Source organism: Gadus chalcogrammus, chromosome 8 (assembly GCF_026213295.1).
Source record: "Gadus chalcogrammus isolate NIFS_2021 chromosome 8, NIFS_Gcha_1.0, whole genome shotgun sequence".
In the NCBI taxonomy this organism is placed as follows: domain Eukaryota; kingdom Metazoa; phylum Chordata; class Actinopteri; order Gadiformes; family Gadidae; genus Gadus; species Gadus chalcogrammus.
In genome coordinates, this window is record NC_079419.1 from 4,488,114 (window position 1) to 4,508,667 (window position 20,554).

Below are 20,554 nucleotides of genomic sequence, written 5' to 3' on the forward strand. Positions count from 1 at the left end.
CTCTCTCTCTCTCATAAGTCCCCAGAACGTTTAGCATCTACCTCTTTGTAGAGAGGTAGATGCGTTTTTTTTTTGTTTTGTTTTGTTGCATACTGTGTAAATAAAGCCGATTTAAGAATGGGTCGAGTTTCTTTTTGGTTTCTTTACGAAGGAAAGCTCCTTTCCCCGCCCCCAACCCAGAAGGTTCACACCTTGAACCTCCCCGTCTCCCCAAGGTCCTAAAGACCAAACAGACACTTTAGAGTTTGCTTTTTCTTTTTCGTAATAAATTTTATTATAGATTCCATAGACAAATGTTTAATATACAAACTATATAAAAGATCATGCTCTGGCTCTTAATACAAAGTTGAGAATTATAAAACATGTACCGTATCAGGTATAACATGTAAATGCAGTGGTAAAATAATTTAATATTGAAAAACAAAAAAAGACATTTTTTTCCCACAAAAAGAATATGGCAGCAATGTCAAATATTTCCAGTGCCATTATGGTAAGCTTAAAATGCATCTGTTACAGATGGTAAACAAAATGTCTGTGTTGAGGTATGGCTTTCAAATGTCTTTTTCAAAACGTGTGACACGGGTATGTCACCGATTGTCTGCGGTCGTGGACGCCGGGAAGGAGGGATTAGGTAGCTGCTTGAAGAAGTCTCTCAGACCGGTCAGCTCTCGGGTGAGCTGGTCAATGGTCTTGTGTAGCCGATCGTTCTCAGCGCCCAGGTCAATCATCTTATCCTGCATCTCCATGTTGCGCAGCTTCGCCTTATCCCTACTTTTACGCACGGCAATGTTATTCCTCTCCCTTCGCTGACGGTACTCATGGCTATAGCGGTCCACGGACTTCTTCCCCTTCTCCCGACCCATCTTCCGAGGGGAGGAGCTGGCGGAGCTGACAGCCGAGTGGGGCTCCGGGGTGGTCGGGGGCGTCGGCTGTCCCATGGGCAGGCTGACCGAGGTCTGGGCACACGTCTCGATCTGGGACGGCAGCGAGGAGGACACGTCGCTGTCGCTCCAGTCCGACTCCTGCTTGATGGGTGCGCTGAACACCCCCTTGTCAAATCCATCGGGGTGCTGCTTCCTCTCGTAATCCCTGTGACAGCCGAGCGCGTACGGAGTCGTGTGCGTCGTGGAGAGCTGCTGCTGTTGCTGCTGCTGCTGTATGGCGTGGTGGCTGCTGCTGTTGTTGTTGTGGTGGTTGTTTGACGTCGTCACAGAGTTTGTCATGTTGTAGAACTCTGCTTTCTCTTGCTTCACAGTATTAAAGAGGTCTAGGAACAGTTCATCGTTGCACAGCTCCAAGTTGGGCACCGCTGTCATGGACTCGATGTACTGGCTGAAGTCGATGGCGCTCTCGTCATCGTACATAGCGGTGGGGGGAGCCGTGCTGAGCTCGGCCATGGTGGTTGTCCCCACCTCGTCCCCGGGAACGTCGCATCTGCCCGGCTTGCAGAGCCCCTGGAGAACGCCTCCCCCCTGCTGCTGCTGCTTGTTGTTCTCGTAGAAGTTAGCTGGTTCCATCGTCCAACTCATGGTGCATGGTGGTGAGACGCACTGGGAGTCCGCGCGGTATATGTCACACATGGAGGTCGGGTGTGTGTTCAGCACACGTGGGGGGTCTCAAGCCAAAGGGGTCCGGTTGGTATCTGGAGAAAAGTTGCCACAGAAGTTGAGTTGAGCCCTGACACTCGCAGTGTTCACAGTGGTGATCTGCAGGTGGTGACTATCTTCTTTGGAGGTTCTCGATAGGTTGCGCACTTGTATCGCTATGGTGGTGCGCTTTGCTTCTCAGGATTAGCTATCCTTTAAAAAAGTTTGCTTTCTCGGATCTGGAGCGCCTGTATTTCGCCCAGTGTTTTGTATATGCGCCTCGCCTACGTCACACAAGGCGAGGCGTACCGCCCCTTCAGCAGCCAGTAACGTCTGGGTGGAGTCACGTGGTGTCAAGCACCGCCCACTACTGAGCTATATATGGAGAGATGGGCGTTTCCCCGCCGCGCCCGCCTTTACTACGAGTGTGTGAATAAGCCATGGACCTATTAAAGAATAAGCAGGGGATGTGTGTTGTTTATATAGCCAAGCATAATTAAAGGGGGATTAATGATGTGAGCTATGTCGTTTGTCCCGGGGCGAATCGAATCTCTGCTATTGTATGCACTTCTTAACGTAATAACTCGGTAATAACTGAACAGTAAATGTTTCAGCTCGTATAACAATTAATCCACTTTGCAAGCGAATCAGAATCAGAATCAGAGTTACTTTTATGACAAGTTTTTTTTAAGTATACAAGAGTAACATTAGGCTTGGTAGCAGCAACAACACAAGATTAAGTAGATAAGATAAATACAAATAAAAGTTAAAAAAAATAAGTTAAAAATAGGAAGCAGATTGTAGTAGTTGTAATACTCGTTCAGGGGGGTTGTCGGGGCAATAACGACTGTCTTAGTAGCCGGACAATGTGTGGAATCGTGTACTTTAAGAATGTGTTGATGCTTCACTTGAAGAAAAGACAGCTGTGCTCCAGTATGCATCGCAATGAGAAGGAGACAGTTTAGTGTCCGCAGTCAGCTCCTAATATTCCCTAATATCTCCTTACGTTCAACGAGGACATGTCTGGTGTCATTTGCATGACACCAGACACAGCCAGACAGCAACAGAGAGTGTGGGTTCGAGGAATTGAAAAGACATTGTAAAAGTAGTCTTAAAAGTATATTGTGACTAATATCAGGCATATAAACCAAACGGTGCAGCCGTATCAAAGACGCGTCAGTTTGACGGATGGGTCTACAAATAACTTCCGGATGTTTCACGCATTTTTTCTGCGGGAGTTCAATGGAGAGCTGCAGAGGCAGCGGTGACATACGAGGGGTGGAGGTGAGATGAAGAGTGGACTGCAAGCAATGTGAACTCTCTCTCTGTCTCTCTCTCTCTCTCTCTCTCTCTCTCTCTCTCTCTCTCTCTCTCTCTCTCTCTCTCTCTCTCTCTCTCTCTCTCTCTCTCTCTCTCTCTCTCTCTCTCTCTCTCTCTCTCTCTCTCTCTCTCTCGATATAGATATATACATTATGGAAAAAAAGGAAACACGACCATATATGCATACTGTATATATGACATATAACATATATATATTTATATTTTATAGAAACAGAGAGAGAGAGCGACGGTCGTGTTTTCTTATACATCTATAGATGTATAGATATAAATATAGAGATATAGGCATAAGGATCGAGCATCATGAGCGTTGTGATCCATCGGTCTGACCTTACATCAACTCTGCTCCATAATAAACAGCAGCATCCAGCGCTGGTTTACACTGGCGGTCCCAGAAGGGAGAGAGACGCCACCGTGTGTTCAATAAGAGTCACTACTGAGGGTCTGCTCGGATGGACGAAACTAAGTTGGGTAGGGGTCGGTTCATTTTATTCCCTGCTTAACACTTTTTTTGCAGGGTCATATCTTCATTAGAAGTTAATACTATATTTAAATAATAGTAACTAATGACAAGGTATATACTTTGATGGTATCGTATGATGTAAGGAGGACGCTGAGACGGGTAGTATTAAAAGTGTCACCTTCTTAGGAAGACGGAAGACGTTCAGGACGTTCTGACCTACGATTGGTGCAAAGTTACCCGCGAAAATTACGTCACTCGCAGTTTCGCGCCAGTTTGTTTGCAAGGAAGCCGCACACAACACAAGGTAAGAGCCAAGTTTATTAAAATCTGTTTGAATACAGTAAAATATCCTATATTCATTACTTATAACATGAAAACCAAAGATCCCACTCGACTAAGATACTCACTTTTTACTTGTTGTCGACCAAAGTCTTGTTAAGTTTTATGTTACGAGTATCTCTATTGTTGGCGACCGCATGCCAGCGTCTCAATACCATTTGAGCTGACGTTACTGTCTTATGAATGCCAATAATCATTAATTGAACGCCGATTACGTTTTAGATCACCTGATTGCGATGTCTTCCCCGATGTCAACCCCGGGTGGTAAACGTGGAAGGCCCTCCAACCCATCCACCCGTAAGTCAACCCAGCCTTCATGAAAGCCGTCCCATCAGTAGGCCGTCAGATTTTACATCCGCCATCGCTGCAACAGCATCGGATTAGCGATCAATTCAATATCAGCCTTGGATCCCTAATTCATAATCGGTTAACTTCTAAATTACACTATTCTAAAGTAGTTACTCGTTTTGTAATCCTAGCTGCCAGTGAAGGTGCCACGTCTCCCCCGGCCCAGCGGCGCCGAGGACAGCCTTCTTCTAACGGGGACCTGCCTCTGATGCCCACCTCCCCACCAACTGACATGCCCGACCCCCTCCAGGACACCTCTCTCTTCTCCAGCCCCCGTCGCTCAGGTAAATTCATCCGGCAAGATCGCTTGAAACCATCCTCACGTCCCAGACCATGAAGCCCATCTGCATCATTGTGTAATAAAAGTGAGGAGAGATAAATTACTACCGTTTGCAAGCACAAACAACACATCTTCTCTTAATGTTGAATACAAGTGAAACAAGATTACTCGATGTTTATGCTACCGATGCTCTATTATCATTGTTGTGGGCGGTGTGTTTCAACGTCTTTACACCTTGTAATGACATGTGTACCTCCCCGCCCCCCCCCCCCCGCAGTCCTCCCTAGTGAGGTGGACATGAGCTCCCCTCTGATGTACGGGACCCCCAGCTCCAGGGTTGACGGGACGCCCCGCAGTGGGGCCCGTGGCACCCCAGCCCGACAGCGCCCCGATCTGGGTTCAGTCCGCAAGTCCAAACAGGTGGACCTCCAGTCTGAGCCGGTGAGTGTACTCGGACAAAGATGGTGTTGTAAACAAAATGCAGGATTTAAGACTACTAACCTTTTCTACTGGTGGTAATCTTTAAACTGGTGGAACCCTAGCACATTTAGTCTCATCCCTTTTATAGTATTATGGTTTTATGCATATTAATAATGTCGGCGTGTCCTTTCTCAGGGAGCACTCGCACTAGGCCATCTGTACTGTGCCCAAGTACGTTTGACACCTGTACTCAATGTACAGATGTCTTCTGTCATTGATCAATATGAGGACATTTTAACCCCGATGGTTGAATTAAAATCAGCGGGAGGCAGCAAGGGCAGCTCGAAAGCGACCTCCCACACAAGAGCAATGGAATAATTTGATTTTATTATATGCCTTGTGACGTGGCGTTTGATCGGTACATTTCGGCTGAGCATGTATTTTTGGAATTTAAAATTGCTGCAATAAATTATGTTGTTGTTGACTTCCAAAAATTTCTCGGCCTTTGCTGTTTAATTCAAACAGTAGTCTGTGAGTAATATATCGCCGGTAACCACTGTTTTTGGGGCATTGCGAAATTGGGCCAGCTGGACATTCAGTGGTATTTGATGTGTTTTAATAAAACACATCCAATACCACAGAATGTCCCCTGGCGACTCCACTGAGGCCATAGAAACGATGCTCTTAGCATCCTACGAGTACCCCGGGAGCCCTCGTTAGCTACGAGTGATTTTGGGAAACGGTGTGAAAACTGTAGGATGCTCGTACGACGAACTTCACGAACCACTTAGGCTAACGATGCTTTTGAGAAACGGGGCTCTGATCTGCACCCCCATGTAATAATTAACACGACACGGCTAAGACATTTCAGTTGACCTAAACATGACCACGTTTTGTTTGTTTATAGTTTATCCGACCTCCGCTTGGGTGGACAGAAACGTGATTTTTTTTTTTGCAGGGTCAGTGCTGGAGAAACACTGGCATGACGTCCTTGTTTTTTCTCCTCCGCAGCCCACTGCCGACGGGGCCGCTGCCGCTGAGCAGCCCGCCGGACAGAGGCTGGTCATCTGGGGGACGGACGTCAACGTGGCCACCTGCAAGGAGAAGTTCCAGGTACGATGGAGCCCGTCCGGCCTCCACAACAAAGCACACAAAGCTCCACAACAAATCACACATGAACGCGCCTCCACAACAAAACACGCACACAAGCCTCCACTACGAAACGCACACGAACATCCACAACAAATCACAAACACCTCCACAACAAGGCGCGCACACACACACACGCCTCCACGACGAAACACACAAATCCGCAACAAAGCGCACTCGCCTCCATAACCACACACGCACACCTCCACAACAAAACACGCACATACACGCCACTGCACCAAAACACACACGCATGAATCTCCTAAAACCAAACGCACGCGCGCCTCCACAACGAAACAAATGAACCGGGTTCCTCAAGTCTTGTCTTCGCCTCCCCCCGACCCACAGAGGTTCTTGCAGAGGTTCATCGACCCCAGCTCCAAGGAGGATGAGAACTCCTGCCTGGATCTCAACGAGCCGCTGTACATGCAGAAGCTGGAGGAGGTACCACACGGTTTACTCACTCTTTCCCCAATAGAGAGGTCAAGCACGCCATGAATGGGTCTGTTTGTCAGAGACGTTTGAGTGGCCTTTCCCTTGGACATGTAGTCTGTGCAAGGCCGTGAATAATGGAAAATGTATGTCACAAGTAGAGTAACTTGTCCAGAGTAGGAACAAAAACATTGAAAAAAGTCGGAATATACTAATACATTTTGTTTAAGGTTTATAACCTTAGTACATTTTACATTAAGGCCAGCAAATTACCATAAGTACCTTTTCAGAACAAAGACAAACATTATCGGCTTTTTTTCGGCTCAGTCAGGATGTTCATAGAACCAAGTGCCAAGCACTACCAATCGTTAAACAAAGATAGCTAGGATAAGATGCTCTACAATGCTAAGTACTATTTTTAAGTGCAAGGATGTACGACATACAATAAGTGTCAACATTAAGTGCCCGATTAGTAACTGAGTGTCGACCTCGTTCAGCCAACCTGTGCTTGTGTTCCAGATCAGCATCGTGGGGGATCCAGTGCTGAACATTAACTGTGGCCACGTGTCCTCGTTCGACGCGGAGCTCTACAGACAGCTCGTCTGCTACCCGCAGGTGACGTCTGCAAACACATTCAACGCGGCGATCGCACCGCTACGGGATTATTTATGCAGTCCATCTTTTGTAACGCTCTCCTTGAGATATAAATGACTGAAAGAGAATGGTTTGACAATCAAACGGGGGAATTGAACAGACACGCAGATACACACGCACACACGCACGTGAGTGGTTTAGTTCTGATGGCGTGCCGTCCCCGTCCCCAGGAGGTGATCCCCACCTTCGACATGGCGGTGAACGAGCTGTTCTTCGAGCGGTTCCCCGACTCCATCCTGGAGCACCAGATCCAGGTGCGGCCGTACAACGCCCTGAAGACCCGGAACATGAGGAGCCTCAACCCAGAGGGTGAGGAAACACACCCTCGGACACAAACACCCTCGGACACACACACACACCCACGGACACACACACACACCCACGGACACACACACACACACCCACGGACACACACACACACCCACGGACACACACACACACCCACGGACACACACACACACCCACGGACACACACACACACCCACGGACACACACACACACCCACGGACACACACACACACCCACGGACACACACACACACACCCACGGACACACACACACACCCACGGACACATGCACCCAGGGACACACACACACACCCATGGACGGACACACACCCCCCACGGACAAACACACACCCACGGACACACAGACGCGCGGACACGGACACACGCACCCACGGACATGCAGACATCGCCACAACCAAACACAAACGCACACCTCCACAACAAAACAAACCTTCAAAGCATAACACACCACCTTAAAAAAAACACAAACGCATACCTCCACAACAAAATACACACCTCCACAAAACACACACACAAACGCACCTCCACAAAAACACACGCCTCCACAACGAAGCACGGCTCGACGACCCGTTTGCGTTGAAACCGGGTCAACGCAAATTTACCCCGTTCAAATCGTTCGGATCTCCCCCTCCCACACGTCACGTTAGATAACGTCGAACGCCATCACGGGTCGGGTCACACCCCCCGTGTGTGAGAACCCCTCCATCTAACGCCTCTGTGTACCCGTCTGTCTCTCCCCCCCCCGCCCCCGCAGACATCGACCAGCTGATCACCATCAGCGGCATGGTGATCCGCACCTCACAGCTCATCCCCGAGATGCAGGAGGCCTTCTTCCAGTGCGCGGTGTGCGCCTTCAGCGCGCGCGTGGAGGTGGACCGCGGGCGCATCGCCGAGCCCGCCGTGTGCCGCAACTGCAACACCACCCACAGCCTGGCGCTCATCCACAACCGCTCCATGTTCTCCGACAAGCAGATGGTGAGGCCGCCGCCGCATGCATTGACGTCTCCGTGGCTGTTATACCCCGCTGGGTTGGTCTTCTTGAACTGGGTTGTGCCCCGTTTTTTTTTAATTTGCGCTTTTATTTTGAAACGCTCCAGGTTAAGATCCAGGAGTCGCCGGAGGACATGCCTGCCGGCCAGACCCCCCACACCACGGTGGTGTACGCCCACAACGACCTGGTGGACAAGGTGCAGCCCGGAGACCGCATCAACATCACCGGTAAGGGGGAGGAGCCACACAGCTTCCTCATGGGTACTGTTTATGTGTTGAAGTAGTTTGTATTGGGGCGCCCCGGTGTTTCCCCGGGTAGAGCGCTAACCATTAAGGGATAGTCCTTACCGCAGTAACCAGGGTGAGATTCCTACTCCGTGGTCCTTTGCCGCATTCTCTCCCCTCTCTCTCTCTCCCATACCTACCTGTCTATCCCACTCTACAATAAAAAGGATTAAACCTTCAAAGATAGTTTGTATTAAGGTATTTGGCTTTATTGTGTGTGTGTTGTATGAAATTTAATCGATGAGACGAGGTAAAGTGAGCTTGTTTTTGTGTAAAACAGACCCCCTTTTAGAAGTCTACATTTCCAATCATCCATCGGTCAAACGTCACGACAACGACAGAGCTCCCTCCATCCTCCCATAACACCTTCACCCCTCCTCTCTCTCCCCCTCCATCCTCACCCCTCCTCTCTCTCCCCCTCCATCCTCCCATTACCTCAACTCCAACTCTCCTCTCCCCCCCAAGGCATCTACCGCGCCGTGCCGATGCGTGTCAACCCCCGGCAGAGCAACGTCAAGTCGGTGTACAAGACGCACATCGACGTCATCCACTTCCGCAAGACGGACGAGAAGCGCCTGCACGGGCAGGACGACGAGAACGAGCAGCGGCTGTTCACGGAGGCCCGAGTGCAGACGCTGCGTGAGCTGGCCGCCAAGCCCGACGTCTACGACAGGCTCTCCTCTGCGCTGGCCCCCAGCATCTACGAGCACGAGGACATCAAGAAGGTGTGTGTGTGCGTGTGTGACGTAGGGTTGATGTGTGTGTGTGTGCGTGTGTGTGTGACGTAGGGTTGATGTGTGTGTGTGTGTGTGTGTGTCGTTGGGTTGATGTGTTGAGCTTCCCTCCTACACACTTGTATGTTGTCTTCCTGGCACTTAAAGATAGTAACACCGAGCATTATCCTTTGCTCTCTTTCTGTACGGTTGGTTCGGCTGCACTTGGTTCTATGAACATCCTTACTGTACCGACAGCGATATAGTGTTGTTTCTCTTTCTTCTGACAAATGTACTTATTGTAAGTCGCTTCGGATAAAAGCGTGTGCTAAATGTAAACATCACATTTTAGACCTAAATATTATTGAGTCATTCTGTCGGTATATCGGCTGTCTAACAAGGAAAAAAAATACAACGCATCTCCTCCGCTCCACCAGGGCATCCTGCTGCAGTTGTTCGGCGGCACCCGCAAGGACTTCAGCCAGACGGGGCGGGGCAACTTCCGGGCGGAGGTCAACATCCTGCTGTGCGGCGACCCCGGCACCAGCAAGTCCCAGCTGCTGCAGTACGTGTTCAACCTGGTGCCGCGCGGCCAGTACACCTCGGGCAAGGGCTCGAGCGCGGTGGGCCTCACGGCCTACATCATGAAGGACCCCGAGACGCGGCAGACGGTGCTGCAGACGGGCGCGCTGGTGCTCAGCGACAACGGCATCTGCTGCATCGACGAGTTCGACAAGATGAGCGACAGCACGCGCTCGGTGCTGCACGAGGTCATGGAGCAGCAGACCCTCTCCATCGCCAAGGTGACGAGCGCTGATGTGTTGTTGTTGATGTTGGGGTTCGAGGGTGTGGGGGGAGCGGGGGGAGGGGGGTTGTGTTTTCACACCCTGGGGTCGAGGGAAGACGGCGTCGAGATCTGTGGGAGGTTTGCCTTGAGAGGACGGCGGTTCTATACTGCGAAGAGGATCGGCGTTTGGACGTCCTGGCACTTGACGTACACGTTTATTGTACATCCTGGCACTTAAAAATAGTGCTTAGCATTGTATAGTCTTATCCTAGCTATCATTGTTGTATACCGGGAATGGGTGAACTTAATAATTGATAAAAGTCGCTTTGGATAAAAGCCACTGCTAAATGCCCTAAATGTAAATGACCAGCATTGAAGCGTTGGCAATTAGAAACTGATTAGTGTAAACAACTGAACAGCACACCCCAGAATGATAACGGGGTCTCTGATTTAAGTTAGGGTTAGAGTTTCTGCTTAAATGTCAGCAAAGCGCCAAATGTTTTTATCCGACGGGTTCATTCTCTCGCATTTTTTATTTATTTTTTTACTCTTAACAATTGTTTTTTTAATTCATGTATTTTCTGTGACTGCAGGCGGGAATCATCTGCCAGCTGAACGCTCGCACCTCCATCCTGGCAGCGGCCAATCCCGTGGAGTCTCAGTGGAACCCCAAGAAGACCACCATCGAGAACATCCAGCTGCCCCACACTCTGCTGTCCAGGTCAGCCTCCTGTTGCCATGGTTACAGCGCCCGTCGTCATCATCATCCTCCGTCCTCAAATACATATTTTCTCTTTCCCTTTCCCGGAACCTGGCTCCCCCTCCCACGCCCAAGCCCTGTCAAACAAAACACTCGTTTACGTGTTGGATGTTTCCAGGTTCTCCCCCCCCCCCCTCTCACTCGCACCCCCCTCAACCTCAACACCCATCCACACACCCTCACTCCCCCCTCAACACCCAACAACGCACCCTCACTCCCCCCCTCAACACCCAACAACGCACCCTCACTCCCCCCTCAACACCCAACAACACACCCTCACCCCCTCACTCCCCCCCGTCAACACCCATCCACCCAACAACGCACCCTCACTCCCCGCCCTCAATTTGTGCTGAACTCGTCTGCTGTCGGGTTGTCGTCTTTCTGCAGGTTCGACCTCATCTTCCTCATGCTGGACCCCCAGGACGAGGCGTACGACCGTAAGCTGGCCCACCACCTGGTGTCGCTGTACTACCAGAGCGAGGAGCAGCTGGAGGAGGAGAACCTGGACATGGCCGTGCTCAAGGACTTCATCGCCTACGCCCGCTCCTACATCCAGCCCAAGCTGAGCGAGGAGGCCGGCCAGGCCCTCATCGAGGTGTGTGTGTGTGTGTGTGTGTGTGCGGTTGTGTGTGTGTGTGTGTGTGTGTGTCGTTGTGTTTAATGCACACAGTGTGTCACTTATAAATGACATTCATTAGTGTAACATGATTGACAAGTCTTGTCAATGACGCTTCAGGAGGTAGAGCGGGTTGGCTGGTGACCGGTAGGTTGTTGGTTTGATCTCCGGCTCCTCCTAGCCGAGTGCCGAGGTGTCCCTGAGCGAGAGACGCCTCACTCTGACCGCTCCCGACGAGCTGGCTGTCGCCTTGCGTGGTTGACTCCGCCGTCGGTGTGTGAATGTGTGCATGAACGGGTGAATGGGAGGCAGTATTGTAAAACGCTTTCAGTGGCCACTGGTTAGAAAAGCGCTGTATAAAGGCCGTCCGTTAAAATGAATGGATTCAGCCCCAGCTGGAATTGGAACGCACCCCAGTGTAGTTCTCCTCAGTAGAGACCCATTTTGCTTTTAAGGGGGTGAGAAAGAGAGAGAGAGTGTCCCTTCATCATCGAATGACCCTCTGTGTCCGTGTGCCCCCCTCAGGCCTACGTGGAGATGAGGAAGGTGGGAAGTGGGCGGGGCATGGTGTCGGCCTACCCCCGGCAGCTGGAGTCCCTGATCCGCCTGGCCGAGGCCCACGCCAAGGTGCGCTTCAGCGACAAGGTGGAGACCATCGACGTGGAGGAGGCCAAGAGGCTCCACCGCGAGGCCCTGAAGCAGTCGGCCACCGACCCCAGGACCGGTTTTGTGGACATATCTATCCTCACCACAGGTGTGTGTTATGATGACAAGAAGAGGAGTATTTATGCCAACGCACAACATTTTGTGTGTGTGTGTGTGTGTGTGTGTGTGTGTGTGTGTGTGTGTGTGTGTGTGTGTGTGTGTGTGTGTGTGTGTGTGTGTGTGTGTGTGTGTGTGTGTGTGTGTGTGTGTGTGTGTGTGTGTGTGTGTGTGGTATGATGTTGAGCTGAGACGGTGGCGGGGGGTTTTATTATATTAAAACACAATTATGAGCACGCATACAGTTTATATTGGGTCTAAACCCCGGCTTTTAGCGTTAGCCTGGGTGAAGGCAAAATCAGGCAAATATAAAAGCTATCGGTGTCTTTTGATGAACGTTGACCAAACCGATTGCGCTGGCTCCATCTCGATGGGTTCCTCTTGTCTTTTCTGTGGGGTAAACTGAGTGTTAGCATTGCAGTTGATAATCAACGGAAACCGGAGACCGCTTACTGTTCATTTTAAACACGGTGACGCACTTTTAAATTCACGTATGCATTCAGCAGACGCTTTTATCCAAAGCGGCTTACGAATACACAAAGGATTTGCAGCAGAGACTGAAACTGCGGGTTTTGTTTCCTTGTTCCAGGAATGAGCGCCACGGCCCGCAAGAGGAAGGAAGAGATCACGGCGGCCCTGAAGAAGATGCTCCAGTCCAGAACCAAGACCCCCGTCATGAAGTTCCAGCAGCTGTTCGACGACCTCAGGGGACAGTCGGAAACTGTAATTAAATGATTTATACTTTTATACTTTTTGGTCTTTATAGTTTTGAAGATGGATATACTTTTGTTTATAAAGAATACATTTTACTTGATTTTTTTTGTCTGTATAATAAGATTCTGTTGGAACATTGGTTTTAACTACAAAATATGTAAAATTCATTGACTTCTTCCCCCTTGACAAACTGTTCCTTGTACTTTTGGCATTTATTTCATATTCAGACGTTAATTTTGATCCTCTTTGTATATTTTCAGGCAATCACAAAGGATCAGTTTGAGGAGGCCCTCAAAGCTCTGTGTGATGAGGATTACCTTACCATCTCTGGGAAGACCATCAGACTGGCGACCTAACGCTCTTATTGTGAAGGATGGAACAGAAGACATCAGTCTTGTGTCTGAGAAGATGCTAGTGTAAAAATATGTATTATAGTAGTAAATGTGTTACAAGTTGTATACTTCTGTCTTTTTTTTGCTGGTTTGTTGTGGATTTGAGGAGGTTGCTGGTTCAAAGGGGTGATATTGTGGTGGCTATAAAAAGAGAATGTCATAAAATGAAATATTAAGACAAATAGTGTTTATTTCCCTTGAAGTTGTCTGACTGTTAATGTTTAATTGTTTATTGCTTGGCACAATTTGGTTTAGAATGGAGATTGGACCCAGATTGGAATGGTTAACAGTTTTTCCCTTTTTTATAAAGTGTCCAAAAAAAAATGTATGTCAACGATTAAAAATAAATAATATCAAAAACTTAAGTATTTACGTGTTCTAATCAATGACTTTGGATTAATGTCTTTATTTCCAAGCAATGCAACTAGATGCATTGTTTCCTTACAGAGCAGAAAATTAACCCCGTCCTCTCATCGTCTAGTGTTCTGCTGACAGCTGAATCGGTTACAGTTCCTCCCCAATAATAAATTGGCACCGGCGACTGTGATGATGCTGCTGTTTCAACACGTGACGTCACAGCTCTGCTTCTGGATTTGACTGGAGAAGATGGCGGCCTCCTTAGGTTTGTATGTTTTGGGCTTGTTTCATGGGACTAAAATCATGTGTACATTTGCAGCGACGACACGCAAGCGCACAGGGGAAAGGGGCCGATTTTATTAGATTCATCGGTGGACCGAGGCGGGGGTTATGTCGCCTAAGCGGCCGCTTTAGTGCGAGGCGCGATCCATCACGGAACCGTCCGTCGTTGTGAGGAGGAGGAGGAGGAGGAGGTTGGCGTGCATGCTAAAGCTAGCCCGGGAGGTTGAGTCCCGACTGGCTATGAGGAGGACCACACGCTGGGAAGCCAAACGCATGCAGAACCAAACGCTGTGGTCGCATCTTCAGCGTGCTGCACACACTAACGCACGGCTAGCTGTAAAGCCAGCGCGGCACCGGGGCGGTGCCGTGGTGGCGTGACCGATAGCCGTGCGGTAGTGCTATTAGTAACGCGCTTTTGTGGTGTTACCGATATCTGTGCGGTAGTGCTATTTGTAACGGGCTTCTGCGGCTTTACCGATTACCGCGCGGGTGTGTGTGCGCTACAAACGGCTATGGGTAACGCCATCGCGGCACCTGGGCGGTGGATGCGCATTGTGTGCATACGATTTGCGCACAGGTGCGGCGCCGGTGGCCACAACAATGCCACCACATCTCAGCAGTGCCCAGTTCCCCCTACGACTATATAACTCAATGGGACGTACATCCAGTATTGAAAGCAATGCGTGATGCGGATGTGTTGATTTATTTATGGCGCTGTTGCACCGAGGACTGAATGTGAGATCAAAACGGTGTTTGATGGTCTTCCGTGACGTCTGACGGCGTTGCGCCAGGTGTGGGACGATGGACGCTCTGATGGCTCTGGGTGTTGGTGGACCATGTTGTTGGGCACCATGCATGCACACGTCGGTGTGTTACTGGTGCGTTATTGGTTTCCCGCGAAATACACGGAACCGCGCGTCGCGTCACCAGGAAGCGTCGGTTCAGACTCTGAAAGCATGAATGACTATTGTATATTTTTTGGTTGCTGTTCACTAAAATTACGGAAATATTGCAAAATTCTATTGCTTGAACCGGAATCGGCCAGGACACACTTGAGATCAGAACCCACTTTCATTCGACAATGGACGTTCTTGCATAGCCTGGGTATACCCATGCTGCCTTGCGCGCGATTTAATTTCGCGCTGCTAGGCATGCGCGAAATGAAATGAAATGAAATGAATCTACATCTCAATGTAGATTGAGATGCTAGGTCCGTTCGTTGCAGCAGCATAACTATATATACTGGTACCGAAAACTGTCTGCTGTGATAACCTACTGAAAACGTGACTATCAAGGAACAAACTAACAAGGCATCACCCATTGGCTACGCTTTCACTTATCGTCCATCTCAGTTAAATGCTGGTCAAACTGAGATGTGTTTCCTTTAAGGGATTTTCTGTTTACAAAGAAATAATTGCAAGAACTATGTCTATCTATTTACTCAATACATGTATACATGTAACTTAAATATAGAAATTAATCTTTTAGACTTGCTTATATTTGGCTCATGGGCAAAAAAGGACATGGTTCAACTGACTCATTAAGGTTTTGGTTGAATTACCTTTTACCCACACCTGTGCTTGTCAATGGCCACAGAGTGCTACATAACTTACATCTGTTATTGTAAGTGGCCCTGTGGAGGCCAAGCATGAAAGCCAGACTTTCCTGTTTTCTTTCTCTGAGTCGGTAGGAGGGATCGTCAGCTACAGGATCTTCTACAGTGATCTATAGAAGCAAAGAGTAGGCCTGGGATTGGCTCCTAATCCCTTCTATTCAAACAAAATCAGTGGCACTGTTTTTCCTGCCTCTACCTCATCAAACCTGTAGTATCACTTTTTGACATGGGAGTTGGCCTGTGTCTCATGCCTTCGGGTATCACTCAATGTTAAGAGAGGAGCTGCCAAGTTAGACTTGTTGTTCCTAGAGCGTACAAGCTTGAGGCGTTCGTAGCTTGATGGGTTCCAACATGTGTCGATTCAGTTCCTTTGCGTTTTTTTTTTTAAATCCACGCGTCGACACTGGCCTATATAATAGCAGGAAAGGTGCATGTGTCATTCTGAAAGGTGGTGCCAAAAGCACCCTATACGCTGGGCCATTTACTGGGTTAAAGTTTCCCTGAGACTGTGGAACGCATTTTTTAGAAGCTGTGAAAATGAGCAACGGTTCGTTTCCTGAATATGCATCAGCAAAAGTCAACCTGTTTGTTTCACAAGCGCTGGTTACAATAATGTTTGGGCGCAGGGATACCAGTGGTGGTTAGTGTTTGAAGGTAGTGGTTGGGGTTACTTGAGACGTATTTCCCCTCACCCAGACCCAGAATGAATGTGTTAGTGGGCGACTCTAGGCAACAGTATGCCCTCGTCGCGGACAGTTCTCTTGCGCTGGTTTGGTGTGTCGGGGCCTTTACCCCTCAACACCAGACAGAGTGTACATTGAAATGCGGTCGAGGGTCTTCACATTATGTACGAGCCATTATGAAGTTGTGATGATAAACCGGATCTTGTTCAAAGAAAGCCTTCATGGTTGACTCCGCTGTCGCTATGTGAATGTGTGTATGTGTGTGAACCGTTGTCACTCGCTTTGGCGCCTGCTAAATGCTCTTAAATGTAAACGTAGTCTTCGATTGTATAACGTCGGGAGTACATACGGTTCAGTTATGGTCCCATGTCGACGCAACCTAATTGTCACACGCTTCAACGCAGTCGTGAACCTCATTTGGTTCGGCGTCAGGTTTTAGTGAGCGAACCAATCACAGCCATTGCTGCTGCGCCGCCTCGACGGAAGGTTAGAATTGTTTGGGGGCGCATGTCAGGCCCTTGCGGTGGACGCAAGGAGGGTCCGCAAGGACGTAACGGGTCCGTAAACCCCCCCTGTGTTGACGTCGACATGGATCCATAACTGGGCCTTTAGTGTTATGGGGTAAAGCCGCTGGTATTGGTGCATCCGTAACAACAATGTTCACCAGTGTTTTGGTTGTCGGGGTTCAAATGAGCCGTTCCGCCTAACTTTTTCCTTCGACGCGCGCCATGCAGCGCGAGTGTTAACGTACGCTGCCTCTGCCCACAGGAGTCAAAGTTCCACGCAATTTCCGCCTACTGGATGAGCTAGAGGAAGGACAGAAGGGGGTGGGGGACGGCACCGTGAGCTGGGGACTGGAGGACGACGAGGACATGACCCTCACGCGGTGGACGGGGATGATCATCGGACCGGCCAGAGTAAGCCTCGTTGCCCCCCCCCCCCACCCCCGTGGGTCGACTTCCCAAACACGCGGCGCTTAAGGGTCCCATATTGTACCACCAGGTGTGAGCGGGTCTAGCCGTGACTAGCCGTTTTGAAAATCGGCCTCTTCTGATATCACGTCGGGGCTTGTCCACCCAGGGCCGTCGATAAGGGGTGAAAGGTGATGACGATTCTAGGGGCCCACAGCCCAGGGGGGGCCCACAAAAAAAAAAAAAAAAAAAATATTTTACTACCAGCCCATAGTACTACCATAGCGCCCCCCCCCCCCCCGTCAACAATTGCTCCTTCCACCCCCCCCCCACCCCCTCCCCCCGTCAACAATGCAGCGCAGGGGGGCCCATCAGTAAATCTTGTCTAGGGGCCCAGGAATTGTAGCAACGGCCCTGTGTCCACCTACATGTATGACGGATAGATGCGCAACGTTTGCTACAGTCCACTGGGTAGGCTCGCAGACTGATCAATCAAGCACACATCTAGGTGGACACGCGTACTTCGGAGGTCACTAAAACAGGAGAGGCCAATTTACTAAACGGCTTGTAATGGCTAATCACACTCACACCTGGTGGTATAATATGGGACCCTAAAGATCATGTTTGAACATGGTTTAAATTAAGTTTTGCCTCTAATGATTCCTGTTTTAGTATAATAAATTGAAATCTGTATGGTGCTGTTCTTTCTCATACTAAATCAAAGTAGCCCTGTCCGAGGGATTTGGTCCAAACACAACCGTTTTAAGCTAAAAGTATTTCATGTCCTTTTTGAGCACATTTGCTCGCTGACCTGTGACAGATTTTGTTTGTTCTTAACCTTTTTTTGAAGTTCATAATGCCTTGAGCGAAACAACCTTTGTAACAGGTTCCTCTTTGCTTTGCAGACGTATTACGAGAACAGGATATACAGTCTGAAGGTGGAGTGTGGACAGAGGTACCCCGAGATGGCCCCGATCGTACGATTTGTAACAAAAATTAGTATGAATGGGATAAACTCCAACGGCATGGTGAGTAGATTATTATGCTAGGGTTGTTCTTGTTTTTCTAGGAAAGTCTTCTACACTTTGAAGTATTGCGAGTTATAAAATAAAATGGTGTTTTACATTGAGGGCATGTTGCAGAGGTTTTTATCCAAAGCGCCCTACAATAAGTACATTTGACAAATCAAAAGAGAAACAACAATATATCTGTCGGTACAGAAAGGATGTGCATAGAACCAAGTGCCAACTGCCAAGCCCTAACAATCGCTAGGTTAACCCATTCCCTGTATACAACAAGACAGCTAGGATAAGATGCTACAAAATGCTGTGTAGTATTTTTAAGGTACGTGCAACTGTTATGTTATTGAGGGAACTTCCCACTAGAATAACCGATATAACAAATCTTTGTGTGTTTGTTTTTGCCACAGGTGGATTCTCGTAGCATACCAATGTTAGCAAACTGGAAAAATACTTATAGCATTAAGGCGGTTCTCGAAGAGCTACGGCGCCTCATGACGTCCAGAGAAAACACGAAGCTTCCACAGCCGCCCGAAGGCCAGACGTACAACTAGCTCCACCGGATTGTTTTTACCCTCTGTCTTAAACCTTACTCTCTTAGAAACATTGTGTAAATCACTGAGACGCTCACTTGGCACTTCCGACAGTAATGTCTGCAACAGCAAGATTGGTATTTTTATTTTTATTATTATTATTATTATTTTGCTCATTCTGAATTAAAGTGTCCTGCAGTTAAGCACTAGGTAGTTATAGTGGTTGAAGTTGCAAGTGTACCGGTAGGCACCCTGAGTGGTGTAAAGTTATACTTTTTGTTATTTTGTCCATTTGGTTAAAATGTTTGAGATCTTCCAGTATGCGTTGGCTTTGGTGAGGGGGGGGGGGGGGGGGGGGGGGGGGGGGCATGTCGGGATTAGCGAGGCAGTGAGTCCCCACTTTTCTGTTGTTCAAACGACTAAAGCAAGTTGCGAGACCATGTGAGCGATGGCATGTTATTATGTCACTAATAAAACGGGGAAAGACTATTTTTTGAGTTTCAACGTTCAGATGTTCCTCGCTGTGGTTCGCCACGCCGCCACAGCGACTTCGAGCCCTGGCTTCTCGGTCTCCACGTGTCGCCGCCGTGCGGGAGATTGACGTTATGCGCCTGTGTTGACATGCGCGTCTCCCTGTACCGGGACGCGCCGCCCATCTGTTTATGTTCAGCAGCTCTTTGACATGTAACGTCTATTCTGAAACCCTTGCATTTAGTGAAAATGGCAGGTGAATGAACTTGGGATTTTTTCTGAAAATTAAAAATCGCTTGGAATGAAGAAAGTGGCTCTCATCTCCTTTATCTCGAGCATGTCACGTTTCTCCTCTTCTCCCTCTAAAGATATCCTCGGAAGTGTCTCCCGACGGCGAAGTAATTTACGATTATTCATTCATTAGGGTTTAATGGTCCCTCTGGGATTTTTCACCATGACAGACCGAGCAGATGATGAATCTTCTGGGTGACCCCATCACCTTAAGTATGACGTAACAAGGTTCGTCATTGGCCAACGCGTCACTGGCGATATGCTATTCCATTAGTTTTCAGCATTGATTAATAACTGCTGTTTCTGCTTATAAATAAGTTATCCAAATCAGAGCTGGACACTTATGTGTAATGCTTAAGTTAAACAAATCACATTAGTTGCCTTTTAGACTCTGTATTCAATCATATGCAGCCCTTGAAGCTTGCTGAATACCTATTATGTGTGGTTGATTTATGTAATTGACTCAACTTTGCATTTCATCACGTGAACTGTTAAAAATATATATTTGCAGCCATGCAGAAAAAATTGCCACTGTTTCTCAATGTTTTCATACTCTTGCGTTTGGAAGAATATTGGGTCATATTCAAGATGCAATTCAGGCAATTTCCCGACATTTTGACTGTTATTCGGCCAGGTCAGAATCGGATATTGTGTAGACAGCAAAAAACTCTCTTCCTCCCTTCCGTTATGGGTGCTGGGTTGAGAATAAGTTATCTCACAGCAAAACCCAATCAGGGGCACGAATCAATGTTCCTAATTAATTCATTACAATTTCTAATATGCATGATGTGCAATCAATCCGGGCGCGGGGCACTCTGTAACGGTTATCGTGGCCTACTTAACTTTTATTTCGAACAAAACTATTCCATCGTCAGCGATAGACTTGGTGAAAAAACCTGATGCCACAAAAAGTATTTCTGGAACCAGAAGCAAAGTCCTCTGCATTGACATCTACTGTGTGATTGACGACCACTTACTGGGGGGACCAGCATATTGCCCATCTGACCACTGACCTCTCTGCTGCAGCAGCCAGACTGTCGTCTATGCTGTCGACGC

General features: G+C 48.5%; 3 protein-coding genes across 3 annotated transcripts; 2 read left to right on the plus strand and 1 right to left on the minus strand.

The window, feature by feature from the left end:
- Window positions 1–247: 247 nt before the first annotated feature.
- cebpd (CCAAT enhancer binding protein delta) lies at window positions 248–1,883 on the minus strand. Its single transcript, XM_056596461.1, has one exon. The coding sequence runs from the start codon at window positions 1,578–1,580 to the stop codon at window positions 588–590; it is 993 nt and encodes a 330-aa protein (XP_056452436.1). The 5' UTR covers window positions 1,581–1,883; the 3' UTR covers window positions 248–587.
- Window positions 1,884–3,588: 1,705 nt separating this feature from the next.
- On the plus strand, window positions 3,589–13,696 carry mcm4 (minichromosome maintenance complex component 4). Its single transcript, XM_056597297.1, has 17 exons — window positions 3,589–3,691; window positions 3,949–4,023; window positions 4,206–4,358; window positions 4,632–4,795; window positions 5,786–5,887; window positions 6,272–6,367; window positions 6,875–6,970; window positions 7,180–7,318; window positions 8,072–8,292; window positions 8,415–8,535; window positions 9,058–9,317; window positions 9,743–10,108; window positions 10,686–10,813; window positions 11,240–11,447; window positions 11,994–12,222; window positions 12,820–12,953; window positions 13,205–13,696. Exons 2-17 carry the CDS (start codon window positions 3,963–3,965, stop codon window positions 13,298–13,300), a joined length of 2,574 nt encoding a protein of 857 aa, XP_056453272.1. The 5' UTR covers window positions 3,589–3,691; window positions 3,949–3,962; the 3' UTR covers window positions 13,301–13,696.
- An 83-nt stretch (window positions 13,697–13,779) lies between these two features.
- On the plus strand, window positions 13,780–19,508 carry ube2v2 (ubiquitin-conjugating enzyme E2 variant 2). Its single transcript, XM_056597298.1, has 4 exons — window positions 13,780–13,958; window positions 17,042–17,190; window positions 18,090–18,212; window positions 18,614–19,508. Exons 1-4 carry the CDS (start codon window positions 13,943–13,945, stop codon window positions 18,755–18,757), a joined length of 432 nt encoding a protein of 143 aa, XP_056453273.1. The 5' UTR covers window positions 13,780–13,942; the 3' UTR covers window positions 18,758–19,508.
- Window positions 19,509–20,554: the final 1,046 nt, after the last annotated feature.

What these genes read in the sequence shown, in the direction of transcription:
- mcm4 (XM_056597297.1), top strand. Translation starts at nt 3,963, where the DNA reads ATGTCTTCCCCGATGTCAACCCCGGGTGGTAAACGTGGAAGGCCCTCC. An exon ending in AGCACGAGGACATCAAGAAG is followed by an intron (nt 9,318 to 9,742) that starts GTGTGTGTGTGC and finishes CCGCTCCACCAG; the next exon opens with GGCATCCTGCTGCAGTTGTT. An exon ending in AGACCCTCTCCATCGCCAAG is followed by an intron (nt 10,109 to 10,685) that starts GTGACGAGCGCT and finishes CTGTGACTGCAG; the next exon opens with GCGGGAATCATCTGCCAGCT.
- ube2v2 (XM_056597298.1), top strand. An exon ending in TGATCATCGGACCGGCCAGA is followed by an intron (nt 17,191 to 18,089) that starts GTAAGCCTCGTT and finishes TTTGCTTTGCAG; the next exon opens with ACGTATTACGAGAACAGGAT. An exon ending in GGATAAACTCCAACGGCATG is followed by an intron (nt 18,213 to 18,613) that starts GTGAGTAGATTA and finishes TTTTTGCCACAG; the next exon opens with GTGGATTCTCGTAGCATACC.
- cebpd (XM_056596461.1), bottom strand. Translation starts at nt 1,580, where the DNA reads ATGTGTGACATATACCGCGCGGACTCCCAGTGCGTCTCACCACCATGC.